Source organism: Hyposmocoma kahamanoa, unplaced genomic scaffold, assembly GCF_003589595.1.
Source record: "Hyposmocoma kahamanoa isolate Upper Pololo Valley unplaced genomic scaffold, ASM358959v1 95, whole genome shotgun sequence".
Lineage (NCBI taxonomy): Eukaryota > Metazoa > Arthropoda > Insecta > Lepidoptera > Cosmopterigidae > Hyposmocoma > Hyposmocoma kahamanoa.
This window is the reverse complement of record NW_020654972.1, coordinates 4,062,181-4,081,920: the sequence shown is the minus strand read 5'-3', so window position 1 is coordinate 4,081,920 and position 19,740 is coordinate 4,062,181. Positions and strand designations below refer to the sequence as shown.

Sequence of the window (19,740 nt, the reverse complement as noted above, 5' to 3'; positions counted from 1 at the left end):
AAATGATAAAAATGTAGTTTTCAATATTACGCCGCTTATAATCTTGTCACTGAGTACTATTCTCTAGCAATGCTTCGTTGATTGATGATCACGGCGATACTTGAGTTATGTTCTGGAATATACGACCCTATAAGTGTCTGCTCACTACACTAAAGTTTGAACTAAACCATGTGACAAGCATTTAGATGCCAACTGAAAGACTTTTCTTCAAGCACCCTGTAATACTCTGTCAATGAATTAATGGACTTTCAAACATAACGCTATTTGAGTATTTTCTATTTTATTTATAAAAGTGTTTATTTCAATGTCATACTTTCATACTATTGCCTCATGTCATGTATTTGTTATCTATCATACTCGTATATCAACTTATGACGATCCTCGATGAAGAACATTTTGTATTGTAATTTAACGACAACAATATTAATCATTATTTTATTATTGTGTATTTTTCATTTAAAATTTTCAGTTTTGTTTGACGATTTCGATATACCTAATTCATACTGTACCTGACATTATATTTGAGAAATAAATAATCTAATGTAATCTATTACACTCAGCAGTTACACTATATTAAAAAGGGATATTAATTGTTTGTTTTTATTACAATAAAATTGTTTTTTTTTTCTAAATACAAAATGTGGGTAATATTATAATATTAGCTTGTGTTTATGTTGTGTTGCTCGATTTACTAGTGAAATTTATGATATGAAATGTATTCAACAATATTTTGCAATACAGACCGTATTACCTCACTTGGTATAAGTACATTTACGTATGTATATACCTACATATAAAAAGTTAAGTTGTACTTATAATTTATAGTACTTGCTTAGATCACGTAAAGAACACAAATAAAATAATTGACAGCAATGAATACAAGCTCCTCTGTGCGATGCTATCTCAAAATTCTTTCGAAATGCAACTAACGGAATGCTATGAGCATGTTCTTATTAGTAATGAAAGGCGTACTAATGAAATGATGCAACAATGCAACGCGAGAATGCCATTTTGGAATACAGCAGTTTAAATGCATAAGAATTTTATTTTTTCATTAACTTTATGGGTAAAAACGCCTTACTCGCCTCTCTCCAAACTCGAGGTAGATATACTTACTCATACCCACAGAATTAATTGTCCTTCCTATTTGTATCTGATCGACTTTGTGCGTAAGTATATAGGCACTTCCATAAGGTTGCCTTCAACTTGTCTGTCGGCAGGTGGATATTGCTTCAGTATTAATTTCCTCCGATGACATCTATAGTACGTTCTTGCTGTGCCAACAGGAAAGCCCAAAGGATGTTTCGAAATCGCCATAAACACTGGTTTGCTTTGTTATTTCATACCTTAACGTTTTCTATAATCTTTACCTAGATAAGAATTTACTTCGTACGGTAGGTACATTTAATTTGTATGGTGCATATGTGGTTATACATATTTATTATTTTTTTTTTTTATTTATTTATTTATTTATTTCAGGCAACTAGGACCCATAGATACATACCTTACAGACTAACATACATATAATATAACAATAATATAATAAAACAATAACAGAAATATTAAATAAATACCTTACGGACTAATCATAAATACAATATAACATGATAATATACATATAACACTATTTATTTACACGTATGTACTTCGACGTGTGACGCAACGTGGGTGTCCGGTAGCCGTCCTCGGAAACGCCGGTATATGACACCCTTCGGCCAAAAGTCTTCTCTCATGAAGGTCGACAGGTGTTGAGTTGGTACTCGCACCACAAATGAATTAAAATTCACGTTGTGGCGCGACTCCAACCGCTCGACCCTCAGGTTTGCATTGGCCTTCACTCGCATGTACTCCACAATATCTGCAGACTTGGTGGAGTAATGAAGACGCGACACGTATAACAACGTCGTCGGTACCGCTGGACGCAATAAATGATTGGGGCCAGTCAGGGCGGTGCCACTAAGGTTTCGGCTGATGTTCTTCTTTTTCTTTTCCACCTTCCGAAAGCCTTCCTCGTCGCACTGATCAACTCGTCTCGGTGGTACTGACGACGCAGCTCCAGATACGAGTTTCTTTTTCAGTTTTCCCTTCATTGGTTGCCTGGGTTGTGGTTGTGGAGTACTGGGTCGGGCAGCGGCAACAGCTGCGTAATCACGTGAAGGGGTCGTCTCCGGCGGGGCGGGGTGCGGGGAAACGCGCGCGGCAACAGCGCCAGAGGTCGGTGACACATGCATGTGAGCCGACTCAAAACTGCTGAAAGAAGCATTTTGCGCCCCGCGACAAGTGTTCACGTTGCAGGCCTCAGGTGACCTACTTACCGAAGCCGCACTACTAAGTAATACAACTTGGGCACGCAACTCACTGATGGTGTTGTCTGAGGCCTCCAACTTACACTGAACTTCAGCAAGGCTTGCTTTTAGGGATGTGATGTGCTTCAGCAGCCTGGTGACGTCGACGTGGTCGAACGTGACAGGGGGCAGCTTATGCAGCTCCTTCGCCACGAATGCAGATACCATACGATAGAATTTATATACCATACGTAGCGACTAACGATACCGCTGGCTATAATTACTCAAACAGTGGGGCTTACTCAAACAGCACTACAGGGCGCGAAGAGCGCGAGATCTCTGTACGAGATCTAACAGCAGTAAGTACCTACCCTCTTTCTGTTGCATATAAATGATATGTTGATTCCAGGTATAAAAGTCCGTATACAAGTCCGGTTGTATAAAAGTACTGCTGCCACTTATGGGATGGCTCTGCTAAATACCAACTAGCCACCTTAGATTTAATAGACAAGCGTGCTAAGAAGCTTAGGTATAGGTGACTCGGAATTAGTAGAAGCGAAGCTGCAGAGCCTTAAACACAGGATATATCACGGAGTGTGTGCGATGGGATTGCATAATTTGATTCCGTTTTCCCCTTTCCATCATCGGGGGACTAGACGTGGGCTGGGGTTCCACCCCTATGTTGTGGATATTCCCCGGAATCGCACGAAGCGTTTCGCTTCCACAATTGTATGGCGAGCGGCTAGGGAGTGGAATTTCCTGCCTGCAGACTTGTTCCCAGAACGCTATAACTTGGACCTTTTCAAGGCGAGAGTGAATAGGCATTATTTAGGAGTGCATGCTACATCCTCGACCTCATCGTCACTTTCCATCAGGTGAGGTGGAAGTCAAATACACTTATTTTTTTATATATAAGTGTCGCACGCGTTATGTCACTCTCGCGCTAGTCGCTCCCTGTCGTGCTAGCCCTACTGATACATATTTTAGGATAAACAGCGTTTTACAAAAAACATTTACGCTGTTTCGGTTTCTAGTTATAAAAAAATCAGCAACAAACAACGCGAAAACTAGCGGTACATCGGTATTAAGCGTAAGTTTTTGTGGTGAAGTAATGATGTAAGTTCATGGTGGGTGGTAAGCGACATGCCGATCCGTAACAGTTACAGTGCCACTCAGAGCTTTAAATAGCAAAGGTCTGATGGGCTCTAACACTGCGCCCGTCAGCCTGAGACAAGTCGCATATGACAGTATTTTTATCAGCAGCCTTTCCGTTCAAAACCGAAACGTAGTAATGCTCACATTACTGCTTGGCGACAGAAATAGGTAAGGTAGTAGTACTTCTCTGGACGAACTCTTTCACAAGGAGTTCTACTGCTGCAAAAATGATATTACACGTACCTACGTACATTTAAGATAAGTAGGTACGTTATTGTTCAGGTTCTCACAACTTCAAGTAAATTTCATGTACGTAGGTACTTTTTTATGATACGAAGTGACGGGACGAACATGTTAACACGCCTGTCTATAATATAATAGTTGCAGTGCCGCTCTGATTTGAGATTTCGGGGCACTGCCATTGCGCCTGTCACGTCACCCTGTGTACGACGTTGCACATACATAAGAGCGATATTCTTATAGGAGTATTATTAGTAGCAGTAGAGCTTCTTGTGAAAGAGTTCGTCCAGGGAAATACTGCCACCTTACCTATTTCTGCAGCCAAGCAGTAATGTCAGCATTACTGTGTTTCGGTTTTGAAGGGTAAGGGGTGCTGGTGAAATTACAGGCACATGGGACTTGTCAACTTATGTGTCAGGGTGACGTGCGCAGTAGCAGTGCCCCTCAGATCTTTGCGATTTAAAGCTCTGAGTGGGACTGCATTTGTTATGGACAGGCGTGTAAGTTTACCATCAGGTGCACGACTTGTTCGTCCCGTCACTAGATGTTATAAAAAAAAGAAAAAAAGTTAATTACTTAACTTACCCTATCTTGTACACTATTTGCTTTAGCTTTTAACTAACGTGGTTACGAGTATAATGTTAAAAACACTGGTCTACCATAATGTGAAAGTTAAGGTTTTAGAGAAACCTACCTACTGCCATCAGAAAAAAGAAAGGCACAAGTAGCAAATTCAAAATTTGGAGACAAATGAGTTTAAAAACGATCTGGTTTTTCTGACAAAAAGTATAGTTAAAATATATTTTTGATATTAAGTATTTCATTTATGTTAAATATACATACGTAAGTCATATTTTGTACATAAACTTTCATTGTATTTTAGTCAACATTTTTTTATACCTCATTTGTCTCTTTTACTTAATAGCCAAAAATTTATTACTGCGTAAAAAGACGTATCACGTAGATAACTTAAATGTGACTTTTAATACTTGACTTAAAAATATAACTAAAGCAATTATAGTCAATATAGTCAGTTGTGCCTTTTTTGTGTTATTTATTTTTTTATGTATTTTGTTAGACACAATTCCGTACATTACTAAGTAAAACCCTTTCATTTTTATTGAATTGATATTCACTTTATAAAATACTTTTTTAACTTAATAAAATTTCAAGTGAGACCTTTTATGGCAAAAAAAATCTAATTATTGATATCAGTGTGCCTTTTGAGCTTACGGTGTATATAACAATTTTTGGAGATAGATTTTTACAAAAAGTTAGTTAGACAGGCCTTTTTTTTCTGATCCCGAGTATGTACACAACTCAATTTTGATAAAAATGTTAGTTGTGCCTTTTTTCATTCCAACGTCAATATAGTTATAAAAAAAGTTCTTGCTCTCTTGAATATAAAATGAAATACGAAATTGGACACCTACTCGTAATACTTGACGACGTGTGAAGCCACGAGTGCAATACCTACGTCACAGTAAATATCTCGTCACATATTACTCACATTGGTGTGAAGAAACATGTTCTTATTGTTCGTAACTTAATCCAAAGTGGCAACCGGTAGCCGGCTTCTATTTTGAGACGTATGATTGAACAAGGTGTAAAACTTTGTTACAGTTGCATTACTTTTGCTAATTAGCAATTACCAACTCCACATGGTAATCATCTAGTAGTCTTTTTGTTGTACACAGCTAGTGGAAAGCCATGTTATTTACAATATAATTCTGCATTGAAATAAATGATGCCGAATGTGCTAACAAGCCTAAAAAATGTCATTTTTAATCAACGGTATATATCTTAACTTTTTATTTATTGTGTGCATGTTAAGCGATTACTTCGACATTTGTGAAACGATTTTTGTAGAGGGTACCCTGAGGTACCCCCTTTCCCATAAAAAAATAATCAATATCATTTGAATGGGACCACTACAAAATAGTGGTCCCATTCATATTTGAAGAAATTGTTCTAGATACCTCTAGGAGTGGCAAATTAGGAGATGAATCATGTTTATTTTGTTTCACTCTTTCAATACGACTTGGCTAACAAATATATGTAAAATAAAGTTTTAATTATATTCTTTAGAATTATATTTCGTGGTGAAGGTATCTACTTATAGCAGCGATAAGTGAGAGAACACCCGTCTGCTATACAAGAGGTTCGTATCCCACCTGGGAATAAATGTAGGTATCAAGTCCAAAACTCGTGTCTGAAGGACAGATATAAAGAGGTTAGGTACTAATAGGTACCCTCAAATTACTTTATTAACAGGGCATACTTTGTTACTTATTTAATTAGGCGCTTTATTGGTGTACCGCTAAAATTACCTTTATAATACAATGGTCAGCTGTGTGGGCGCAGCCATGAATAAACAATGAGTGGCAACTCGTAATCAGTAGAAATTACGCCGACGGGTGATTAACCAAATTATACGAGGCATTTGTGCGTTCCAGACTCGATTTGATGCAATGTGATTAAAGAGAGCAATCGATTTGCTTAATCGAGGATGGAAATTGTAGTGTGAGGTAAAAACATGCCCATATTGTACTTTATAAAGATCAGTGCCTTGAGTTTACCGTGACAGTTGTCGCTAGCGATCGCGTAAATTACTTCACATTTTTGTATGGTAAATTCTTAGAGGATGGCAAAAAGAGCAAATTATACAGCGCCGATAGCGGCCACAAGAAGAAACAACATTTTGTATACAAACATTTTACGCGGTCGTGTCGCTAGTGATAACTGTCACTGTAAAACTAGAGGCACTGATTCCTGGATTCTACATTACAGAAAGATGAACATGTTCAAATCTTTGACTACGTAATTTGAAGAATAGAATTTCTTTTTTTTTTCTTGACTTTTCGCGGTTTGCGATTCAGCCACTTATAATGTGTTTTTCAACACATTTGCTCGTAACGGGCTTCTTATTGTATCGCTTTTAGGCTCATAAACCTAGCTATTGAACACGCGTTTGTAATTATATTACAAAACGTGTGTGTAATAAGTATAGGCTTAACCGGATTAAGATGTATCTCACAACAAGGCCTATGTATTAAAACTATGCATTCTTAAATTATCCGGGTTATGTCTTTGAAATTAACTTGGTCTATTAAAAAAACAGCTCTAACCCTACATATTATAAGATTCAAATTACAATGACAGTAATCCCAAACAAACAGGGTCACAGTTTTTTTTTTTATTTCTGTTTAATACGGTTGTGTAGTCTTACCTTACAAATAATATTTTTATTAATAAATTTATATTTCTTATTTGATGTGATAAATATAGAAAAACATACACAATATACACCTATAAAACTTTAATTGAATAAAATTACTTATTTTGGATAATATTTTACACGAATTTGAGTGAAATAAGGACATATTTATATTATTTCGCATTGGCTGTTTAGGAATTTCACCTAAAGTGGTTATTAGACTTTACTAAATTTAGTCGCCTAAATCAGGATTCAGAAAAGGAACGAAATTAGAAGCTTCTAATCACACTATTCTAAATTTAGTTACTAAATCAGTTGCCTGCTGAAACGCAACAAAGGCGGACGTTTTACTACTGTAAATAAAATGGCCCCAGTGCTGTACAAAAATCAAAAAATTGGCCTTGCCGTGATTATGGCCATTGGGTCAATCAAAACAAGGAAAAAAAAAGAAAGACGTGGGTCAAGGAATATTTATTACTGCGCGACAAGTTATCAAACATGAATATAATGAGTGTTTTAGAACCGGCAGACTTCAGAAATTATCTTCGAATGGATTCAAGATCGTTCGATATTTTACTAAATCTTGTGACACCATATATACAAAAACAAAATACTATTTTAAGAGACAGTATTAGTGCAAAACAAAGATTAGTAGTAACATTACGATTTCTTGCAACAGGGAATTCATACCAAGATTTGAAATACAGTTCTCTAATATCTCAACCCATGCTGTCAATAATTATCCCTGAAACCTGTTCGGCTATTTATACATGTTTGGAACATTATATAAAGGTAAGTAAATAAAAGTATTTCTTGTTATAAAAGGTTTATTTAATGTGCACATTTTTTTAGATATTTTTGTTCTTTTTACCAAAAATTAAAAAGTTTTTCATAATGTCCCCATTGCCTTCAATCAGCAGAGATCCATCAATTGTCTCCTCCAATGTAGTTGAATGTGAAGGAGGGGATGGGATATGAAGTTGTACAGATGGTAAAGGATCTGAGTGGTGTGGGACTTGAATTGTGTATTCCATGGTTGGAGAAGGTTGGCTGTGGTGTTGTGTGGGTGGTGGTGAAGAATGCGAGGACTGTATTTTTTGCTGAGGTGGTAAGTAATGAAAAGAATTTGAAGATTGGCTGTGGTACTCTGGTGATTGTGAAAAGTGAGAGGACTGTATTTGTAGCTGAAGTGGTAAGTTATGACGAGTATTTGAAGATTGGCTGTGGTACTGCGTGGATGCTGAAGGGTGTGAGGACTGCATTTGTTGTTGGGATGGTAAGTTACAAAGGGGAGAATTTGGCGATTGGGGATACGGGGACTGGTATGGTGACGATGTTCTAACAGGAGGATGAAATTCACTCTGGGCAGATGATGATCGTGAAGGTGTGAACCATGGGTATGGAGCCTTAGATTGATGTGTGGTTACACCTACAAATGATTCTTCAGACAATTTGTTTAAAGTAGCATAAAATATCACATCTGATATTAATTTGCGGGCTATAATATGTTGCCGTTGATTCAAATCTCTCAATTGCATTCCAATGGATCTTCCAAGGATTTCCCAGTCTTCTTCCTTTGTGTTCAATAATTCGGAAGCTTTTTCAAGAATGTCCTGTTGTTGTTTTAAAGGAGCTTCTTTCTTTTTCTTCTTAAACATATTTTCATTGGAAGTACTATTGGTAGAATTTGTCATCTGAGTATCTTCTGTGCAAGATAATGATGAATCCTGAAAATAACAAAATTATATAATTATTTTTCAGTTGCCGCAAACAGAATCAGAATGGATACAAGTAGCAGCTGAATTTGAAGATAAATGGAACTTCAATCACTGTATTGGAGCTTGTGATGGTAAACATATTGGCATCGAAAAACCGCCCAGAAGTGGTTCTCTATTTTACAACTATAAAGGATTTTTCAGCGTAATATTGTTTGCTATTGTCAATGCGAATTATGAATTCATGTACGTCCAAACTGGTACCAATGGCTCCGTTAATGATGCGGCCGTATTTGAATCTACAAAGTTCCATCAAAAATTAGTAAATGGTTGTTTGAATTTGCCACCATCTTCTCCACTATCAGGCACAGAAACACAATATGCTCCATATGTTCTGATTGGGCATAACGCTTTTTCCATTAACAAACATTTCATGAAACCATATCCATTTAAGGGTATTAGCCGTGAAAGAAGAATATTTAACTATCGCTTAAGTAGAGCCCGTAGAGTGGTGGAGAATGCCTTCGGCATATTGGCTTCACGTTTTAGAGTACTACGGAGACCCCTCAGTCTAGATCTCTGCAACTTAGATGCCGTGGTAATGGCGTGTTGTGCTCTACACAACTATTTGAGAAAACAGGAGCCAGGTTATATAACCAGAAAATGGATAGATCATGAAAATACTTCACAAGGCTCAATATGTCAAGGGGATTGGCGAAAATACACTGATGGATTGGCTTCGTTAAAGAACACAAGTAAAAGTCAGCGTAATGAAGAAGGAAACCAAGTTCGAAACACTTTCATGAATTATTTCAACTCAGTTGGCAGAGTTGCGTTTCAAGATAAAATGATTAATGCTGTACCTACTATTTAATAAATAATTAAAATAAAATATACCTGGTCTTCTATTGTGTCCCTGATTGAACGGCATGATTCTGTGGTAGTTTCCAGAAAACTGAAGCTGTCGTAATACCATATCGTTGGTACATATACATCTTCACTCCCTGCACCGGTGTTTTGACGCCTTGACCTTTAAAATAAGTTATATACAAATAAAAACCTATTGTCTCCCCCTTTCTTTGAAATAATATATAAAAGCAACGTTAAAACTTACCTTCTTCAATTCTTTCAAGTAATTTGTTTTTAAATTATCTATTTTCTTCTTTAACGTTTTGACTGTAGCATCCTTATCGATATTTTTGTATATGCTGAGAAGCACTTCGAAACCTTCACTTCTAATGTTTTTATTCATGTAATTCTTATCATTTTTGTTCCATAGATATGGCATGTCTTTATAAAGTTCGATTAAATGGCTTAAAATTTCTTTTTCTTTCGTCGCCATTCTCGGACACTCGCACTTTCTCACAACAAGCGAAGCGACACATTCACACGCGCGAAGTGCTGCGCACCGACTGAATCGACTAAACGCGATCGCACCTTCCTAAATTCGATTCTAGTTAGGTTTCTAAATGATTTAGTGAGTCAGTAGCCGTACTTTTTCCTAAATTTAGAACCTACCTTCCTAAATGCGATTGCATTTGTCTGAATTTAGTAACTGAATCATTTAGGCGACTAAATTTAGTAAAGTCTAATAACCACTTAAGTCTCATTATTGCCGAAGCACCTGCGCGCGCATATCCGCGCCGCGGCGCCAGGCGCAGAAAAAATAACTCTGCGCGCCAATTTCCATTGATACGTTCGAAACATTTATATACGCTGTGTGTTAGATAATTACCTAGGTGTTTAAAATGTCCTGCTCAAGCACGGAAGAAAACATTTTGATGGATTTAACACCGCCCGAAATCCTCACAGAGGCACAAAACGCAAGTGACAGTTTATTACCTTCGAAATCCAGAGAAAAATACATGGCTGCATATGAAACTTTTATACAATGGAAAACCAACAAAAAAGCGTCTTCGTTTTCAGAAAATGTTTTTCTTGCCTATTTTAATGAACTGGCGAATAGGTTTAAGCCCAGCTCGCTCTGGTGCATTTATTCTATGTTAAAGACCACAGTAAAGAACAAGAATAACATAGACATAAAAAACTATTCAAATCTGACGGCATTTTTAAAGAGACGCTCTGATGGGTATGTTGCAAGAAAATCGAAGGTACTTTCGCCAACTGACGTCGAAAAGTTTTTAAAAGAAGCCCCCGATTATCAATATTTAGCAACAAAGGTCAGTTGATCGTATTAAACCTTAATTTTTTTATGTTTTCATTTTTCTTGTATTATATTTGCGAAAATACCTATATTTTTAATTTCTTTACAGGTTGCAATGATATTTGGTGTCACTGGCGCGTGTAGACGCCAAGAACTAAGCGAAGTAACGGCAAAAGACGTAGAAACTCATGGCCAAATGCTTTTGATTAAAATTAACAACACTAAAAATAAGGTACCGAGATCGTTTGCCATTCACGGTCCATTTTACGACATAGTAAAAAAGTACGAAGCGCTTAGGACAGATAAGGCAAAATCCGATCGGTTTTTTCAAAACTACCAGAAGGGTAGATGCGTGGCTCAGCCAATAGGCATTAATAAATTTGGTGCAATGCCTAAAGAAATTGCCAAGTTTTTAAATCTACCCGACCCGGATTTATACACTGGGCATAGTTTCCGAAGAACATCAGCTACATTGCTAGCTGACTCGGGAGCTGATTTGCTTACTTTAAAGCGTCATGGTGGCTGGCGATCTAGCACAGTTGCTGAGTCTTATGTTGAAGATTCAGTTCGAAATAAGTCCAACATATGTACTCAAATAACCCACGCTATAAATCTGGAGCCCCAGGTTAAGAAGATGTGTCCTGAACCGCAGCCATCCACCTCCCGTGATACAAGTTATTTGTTACCTAGGTTGTCTATTTCTGAGTCTTTAAATGAACCACCACCACTTTCATCCATATTTGTACACAATGAACCCGTATCACCGACTTTTACGCAAGAAGACAATAATGAAATAGTAACAAATAATATCACACAGACGGTTCAAATGCCTAACAAAACTGCACGTTACCATTTTGAAAATTGTACATTTAACAATTGTTTTAATAATTAAATTTAAATAACTACATTTTTGATAAAATCAAGATACAATGACTTTGATAGGCTTTGGAGACTCTTAATTAATTGCTATTGATAGATATAGTATAGAATAGAATAATATTATTTACATTAACGTGAGCTTAATATAGTATTCAGTGTATCTGTATAATTAATGCCAAATAAAGCTATTTTTCATTTCCATTTTACTCAAGTTTGTTTCATTTTCCTCGCAAATGTGTTGAAAAACGTCGTATGAAACACGTGTGCTTTGATCATTACACTCTCGGCTTTCTTATCGCGCTCGCCTGCGGCTCGCGCGAGTAATAACGCCTCGTGTGTAATGACCAACTTAGCACACTTGTATCATAATGTACTATTACTTGTTTTAAACACGGCAAAATTTATAATTTCATAGTAATTAAATTAATCGTAGATCAAAGTCAATAATAGAACCAGAATATATAATTTTAGAGTAAAAAAAAATTGGATAAAATTCATGACCAACCAACAGTGGTCGTCGATGTGACTATAAACAATAAAAATGAAAAAGATATCGTAATAGCGCATTTACACCGGTTCATCTGCCGGTCTTTGTCAGGTTAAATAATTCATAAGTTTTAGAAAGCATCTCTGAAAACACTTCATGCTGGTACAATAGGTATTATAACACCAGCAGAGCGATGAAATTGCCTTCTTAACATAGAAACGTACCACCACGGACCAAGATACTACAAAAAGATGTCGAACAAGATAACAAGTAATACTGATTATGCAGTCAACTATGTAAATGAAGACATGCAAAGGCAAACTGCGATAAAAACCAATTTCGCAATAACGCTACTCTTTTTAACCACCCCATAAAATAAACTTTCATCGATATAAACGTCTCACGCGCGTTTTGCGCACTTACATAAACTTTACGCGTTTACTATTGCTTTTGGACTAACTTAAAATTTTAAATTCGAATAGAAAGTAATTCGATGAATAGGTAGTTACCTATGGAGTCTTAAATGAGTATTAGATTTTTGACCTTTCGTGTGTATTTTTTGAAAGTAGAACTGTTTTTTTAAGATTCGAAATTGCTTTTTTTTGTACTGTGTTTTCCACTCTTAAGGTGCATTTCCAACGGCGAGGCAAGACGACATAAGATGAGACGAGGATTGAAAATTGGATGGCAAAATTTCAATTCTGTCTTAGCGTATCTTCGATGTTAATGATCTTTTTGATTGACGAGTCTATGCGAGGCGAGAATTGAAATATTTGTTGATGTAATATTGCGCCAACATAGAGTATTTATTAACTCGCATTTTCTCGCGCGATCTCACGATGGATATTGAGAGCGAGATTGTGAGGTACGTACGAATTAAGATTAAAAAAAATGCTTCAAATGGTGCTTCTTACGTTAAGATGTTTAATAATAATCATTTATGGGTATGTTACTTCAGTTGCGTATTAATCGCTAAACGAACTGAATTGCACTGATCATTCACTAACCCAACCACAGCGCGAGCTCGCGCGCCCTAGCGAGGTCTTGCGATGGACATTAATATCATTCGCAAGCTCGCGAAAGCTATTAATGGCAATTTTTGGTGGTAATACGCCGCAGCGGGCGAGATTTAAATTCTCGTCTCGCGTCGCCGGTGGAAAAGCACCCTTAAAGTAAAAAAGACAAATACACATAAACAAGTTTACAAGTCCAAGAAAGTGTTTCTTACAAAATGAAATAAAACTAGGTACCATTCTTGATTTTTCATTTCAAACAAACCAACCTTAACTGCCTCCGTAGCCGAACAGTTACCATGCTGGACTGCCACTCATAGGTCCCAGGTTCGATTCCCCGGCCGAGAGAAATATTAGTATGGCCTACATTTATTTTTCTCGTGAGTTTAGGTGTAATTTGTGGTTGTATGTGTGTGTGTCCATGGCACCCGCGACACAGGGCTTCCCTAGTGCGGGGCTATGTTGAAAGTGTGCGTTAAAAAATCAATCGTCGTGGCAATGAAACCTGTAAAGAGTATGAAATATTGTTTTGTTTGAAAAACGAATATTATGTACATACGCCAGCACATCAAGCTACACATTGACGTATCTTGTTCCGTTGGACTGGAGGCGATTTTCGAACAAAAATATGTAGTCTGATGTGCCGTTGGCCGTACATGGTTTTAGGTCAGAAAATACATCATTACCAATATATAACAATCGCGTATTTCCTTCATAACCTACCTATATAGAATACGAAAACAAGCACTGATATAAAACTAAAAATGTGTATGTTCAAAATATTTTTTTTTCTGCAGAGCACTCATTAGGGTATTTTAGTGTCCACTGAAAATCAGCGTCAGTCTTTTCTCGGAGGTGACATTAGCTGAGTGGATCCTTTTACATACGCCATAGCCGCACACATGACATCAACTTTAATTGTGTTGACTATTTAAAGTTTGCTTTGTTGTTATTACATGGTTATTACTTATTATTATGATTTTATTTTTATTTCACTTTATTTTGTTCTTTTTGTTACCCTGTACATATAGAGATTATTGTGTTGTGGCGTTGTAATAAATGGTTTCTATTCTATTCTATTTATTATTTAAAATAAAATTATACTCAATAGCACGCCTTTGTGTCGGGTGTGCTATTGAGTGAAATAAAAAAATACTTGGGCCACTGGGCAACTGCAATATGCTAGCCCAAAGGTTTGCAAAATTTCGCTTTTCAAAGCATTACGAATCATCCTACACTTGCAGCCTTTGGGTTGATTTTGCAGCGAGTGCAGCTTTGTTATATTGGACCTGCGCGTTCAGGATTCTGTTGAGGCTGCCGTGGCAATGCAGTGCTTCGGGGATGTTCGCGAAGGTGCACACGGATGACTTCTATGGTATAATGAGAAGACTGCACCTCCACCAACGAACTCCTCAGTGTGTTCATAGACCGGGTGGACTCCCCAATATTAAACAGCATTGGGCAGCTGCACACCAGGATATAATCTTCATTTTATTTTATTTTCAAGCCCACTAACTACAAGTACCGGCACGCTATGATGGCCATTTTGATACATCATCGATAGATTACAATAGTGAGGTTAAATCTCAATTTCATTATCGAAAAAAAATTATTCAAATGCGAGTCGCTTCTATAAGTTTTTAGATTTATAACTAGTATAGCAAGGGGTAGCTAATTAAAAAGTTTTAAAAAAACGAAAATAAAAATGTTTTGCATTGAGCTTTGCGATCCTATATGTGACAATCGTATTAGATTTCATTTAAAAATATTTCGAAATTCGAAAAACAAATGCCGAGTTGTGCAAAATTATACATCTATAAATTTTATTGCACGTCGCTATTGGCAGCAACGTACATCAATTAGCCCCTTCAACGTAGTTATGAATTAATACGAAACTTGATGAGCGAACAAACGTCAAAACGACCATCATAGCGTGCCTAACACTAATCCTAAGAGAATTTTAACTAGCACTATGGACAAGATTCTGAAATAAATGCTTTATTATTATTAAACCTATTTAATAAGGTAGGTGCAAATCCGACAATGTGTTAACGTTGAGGCAACCGACCGTGACTAATGTAATGTCTAATTTACGACTCGGCAATGTCTGAAAGACACAAGTAATGGTGTAACGAATTACGCTCGAGTTATTTAATAAATAGTGGAGCGGGTGTGAAACAGCTGGTTGGCTAATTTTATAACTCATAAGAATGCATTTAGGGAGCAGAACAAACATGACTGCATATCTTTTTAACCGACTTCAAAAAAGGTGGTGATATAGATGACTCTTTTTTTGTTTGAAAGGGAGCACTTACTGAGGTTTCTTGTGATATAAGCATTTTTGACGTATGATCAATGTTTATGATCATACGTACGAAAACATGTTGCTTATTATACAAAGAGTACGATCCGAATATGTAATATTATTTTTATACATGAAATACTTATTTTTATTACTATAATAGGTATTTTAATTTTAATTGAATAATATGATTTTTTATATTGACGATATTTATTTATTTTTAATCGACTTCAATAAAGGAGGAGGTTGTCAGTTCAACTGTATTTTTGTGTGTGTGGAGAACCGATTCAATTTACAATTTCACAATTTTTGATTTAACGATTTCACGCACACGCACACACACACACACACACACACACACACACACACACAAAGTCACTCATGCATTACCATACTCACTTACCATTAAGTCGTATTTATTAGTTGTATTTCTTCAAATAATTTTGCTATTATTATCTCTTCTCTTTTTTGTTTTTATTCTAATTGAAAGAATAGTGGACCTTGTTGTTTCCCTGTGTAGAGTAAGGTTGTCCACCAGCATGCGGAGGAACACTAGCTCTCATGTCACAGTTTACCCTACTTTGAGAGTCAGGGATCTCATCTTGTATTATAATGATCCTTACTTTATATTTATGTTGTAATCAAAATATTTTTTTAAATAAATAATAATAATTATTACTATTATTTTATTATTATTATATTGATACTTTTTTTGTTGGAAAGGGAATTCTTCAGTAGTGGTCCCATTTAAATTTGAAGAAAATATTCTGCCTCTAAGGGCGGCAAATTAGGAGATGAATCCGGTGTATTGAATTTCACTCACTTTCCGTTAACCGATTTCAACAAAACTATGACTCCTCAACAGTGTACAGTAGTTACATTAACTTTGGGCTCATATAACACACACAACGCACACACTCATAGCCCCGCACCCTAGGGAAACCGTGTATCGCGGGTGCCATGGACACACACATGGACAACTACAAATTACACCCAAACTTACGAGAGAAATAAATGTAGGCCACACAAATTTTCTCCCGCCCCGAGAATCAAACCCAGGACTTCGTTTTGACAAGGACTTCTACACGCGTTTCAGTTATCGTTGAGAAAACCCCAATTACGAACACTATGAAAGCGTATAAGCGAATTTTTGAGGTCGGTTCTTTTTTGTAAAAAACGTTATAATTATTCCGGAAACGACTCTGGGTATTTTTGAGCGCAGTACTTTTTATTTATTGGAGTTTTTACTCCACGCTTTTGTGTGAAAACGTAATTGCATGTCACAACATATTCTTTATAGATAAAAACTAATATAATACTGCATCTGTGGCCGAACGGTTACCATGCCGGACCGCTACGCAGAGGGCCCAGGTTCGGATCCCGGGCCGGGAGAAATATTTGTATGGCCTACATTTATTTCTCTCATTAGTCTGTGTGTAATTTATGGTTGTCTATGTGTGTGTCCATGGCACCCGCGACACAGGGTTTCCCTAGTGCGTTAAAAAAATGTTGTTTACTCAATGCACACTATACATATGTATAATAAACAATGCCGTTGACTCTACATGGGATCTCACAACCTGTTGCGTTTAATTGTTAAATTTTAAATGGATTGCATTTTTCTTAGGAAATATTATCTAATTAGTGTTCACACTAATTCACGAATGAAACGAAGTAACATAAGATGGAATTATTATATTATTGTTCAATTTTAGTAGATTTCTTTAGAGTTTACGCTATGAGAAGATCATTATTACGTCACACTGCGAGCATCAGCTCAAGGTCCGTCTTGCATCAGATCCTGTTTCAAGATCATCTACAATCATTTATCATTTGGTGAAATTTTTATTTGAAATGGCCCCCAGCTAATAGCAGATATTGAATAGTATTAATCGGTGCTAAGTAATTCATTTTATTTTGTAATAAATAACGATATCTATGTACAGTCAACAGCACTTCAAGCTTGACACTTTGAACTTTGGGCCGTTCCCTGTACTAGCGTACTAGATGCGGCGTCCCATATACATACTAGGTTTCACTGACGTGCGGTGTATACACAACACAACATTTAGTTGGTTGTCAAACATTCAAGATGGCGGACGCAGATGCGATCCTCTTTGAAAATTAATTTACATCGGTTTGTTGCTCACATTTCGGTATTTGACTAATTATATGAACATAAAAAAGATGTACAAATAATAAGTTTCCCAATTACATTTGTTGGCAATTAATACCTAGATTTACTACTGCGTTTTTATTAGACACCGGTTATATTGCGATCAATGGATTTTTATCAAAAGTATAATAATAATAATATAATAATAATAATAATAACGCACACACTCAACATAGCCCCGCACTAGGGATACCCTGTGTCGCGGGTGCCATGGACACACACGTAGACAACCACAAATTACACCCAAACTCTCGAGAGAAATAAATGTAGGCCATACAAATATTTCTCCCGACCCGGGAATCGAACCTGGGACCTCTGCATGACAGGCCGGCATAGTAACCGTTCGGCCACGGAGGCAGTTAAATGTTGCCGCAATCTTTTGATTAATGTTATTATTAAGTCTGGCAAGCTGTAATCACCCTTTCACTCCACCCTGTAAAGTTAATATAGCTTTATCTAAATTTTATTCGTATTAACTGTCTTAATTCTATCCTGTTTTTGTGAAGCTTAAACAAGATTGACAAACCTAAGGGAAATCACTTATACGAAGGATATTATACCCATTTCAAAAACTCAAGCGCCCAATAGAAATAATACCATAATAATAATAAACGCAGGCCATACAAATGTTTCTCTCGGCTCGGGAATCAAACCCGGGACCTCTACGTGGCAGTTCAGCATGGTAACCGTTCGGCCACGGAGGCAATTGTTGAGGCATTATACATAGCAGTATAATCATATTAAATAACATATCATGGTGTTTGAAACGGGAAACTAATTTTTATCCGGATCTAATATCGCGTATGCTTATTCTTTCTAACAACGTGTGGTATTAGTCGTCAAACAGTTATGGGATTATTATTAATACAAAGATCGAACACTTAGAAAAAATCCTTCTATCCAGCTGGATTCGAACCAGCATCTCCCAGCAAACCGCACTAGACGCTATGCCAACTATAGCAACGGAACTGACCAGTGGAATTTATGAATTTTTCTATGTGCTTGTTGAAGATCTTTGTTTTTTGTCGTAGCGCCATCTGAGAAAAATTTATTTCTTCACTCATTCGGGTACCTTTGCAGCTACCAGCAGCTGACTAGAGATGTCGTTTTAATCATTGTAATTTTTTAACTTTATTAAATATCACGATGTTTGACCATCATGATATTCAATTATTTTTTGTGAAATTACTCCACTAGTTTGTTATAATTATAAATACAAAGAGCGAAGCTTAAAGAAAATTATGTCGATCCGGCTGGATTCAAACCAGCGTCTCCTAGCAAACCTGGCAATACTTAGTTGCCAACTAAGTATTAGTTTATTTGTAAAAATAACTTCGAATAATTATATGTTATTTCATATCTAAAAAAATAGTTTAATTTCCATTGTGTAGCAATCCCGAGAACTCGATATAAATTTTGGAGAAGCTACGCCTGATTATGTTTTTCTTTTTTCGCTTTTTTTCACGGCCTCAGTGGTCGAGTGGCTTGCACACCGGTTTTCATGGTGTCGCCATCTCTGAGGTCCCGGGTTCCATTCCCCGCCGAGTCAGTGTGGAAACAATCTTTTCTATATTGTCTCGGGTCTGGGTGTTTGTGGTACCGTCGTTGTTTCCGATTTCCATAACACAAGAGCTTTAGCTACCTACATTGGGATCAGATCAACGTATGTGATATTGTCTACTATTTATTTATTTATTATTATTATTATTATTTCCTTTTCTTTAAATGGCAATTACATACATATTCGTTTCTCACATCTGTGCCAGGAATCTTCTGAAGATAATAATTATAATATTTTATGTTCTATTCAACCTTGAAAATTATATTTCACCGTTTAACAAATGTTTTTCTTAGAAGGCGTACTGAGTAGAAACAATTTATGTTTTCGTTAGATACTCTAGGAAATTATTTTACGATTCACGAAATGTTGAGTACAAACAAAGTATATAAAGTTACCAATCGTTTTAAGACCCTGTTTCGTTAAAACAATGCAATTTTTGAAACAAAAGAATTGTCTCATACAAAGTAATCTTATCAGAGTATATTATTTCGGTGGAAATTGTATCAAACTTTTAGGTTTCATAAGTATTGTGACAATGTGACGGCT

At 36.5% G+C, this 19,740-nt stretch overlaps 1 protein-coding gene across 1 annotated transcript; it reads right to left on the bottom strand.

Moving 5' to 3' along the window:
• Positions 1-7,208: 7,208 nt before the first annotated feature.
• Positions 7,209-10,129, bottom strand: LOC113238311. Its single transcript, XM_026475149.1, has 4 exons — positions 9,683-10,129; positions 9,510-9,573; positions 8,183-8,624; positions 7,209-7,219 (listed from the first exon to the last, which is right to left on the bottom strand). Exons 1-4 carry the CDS (start codon positions 9,952-9,954, stop codon positions 7,209-7,211), a joined length of 789 nt encoding a protein of 262 aa, XP_026330934.1. The 5' UTR covers positions 9,955-10,129.
• Positions 10,130-19,740: the final 9,611 nt, after the last annotated feature.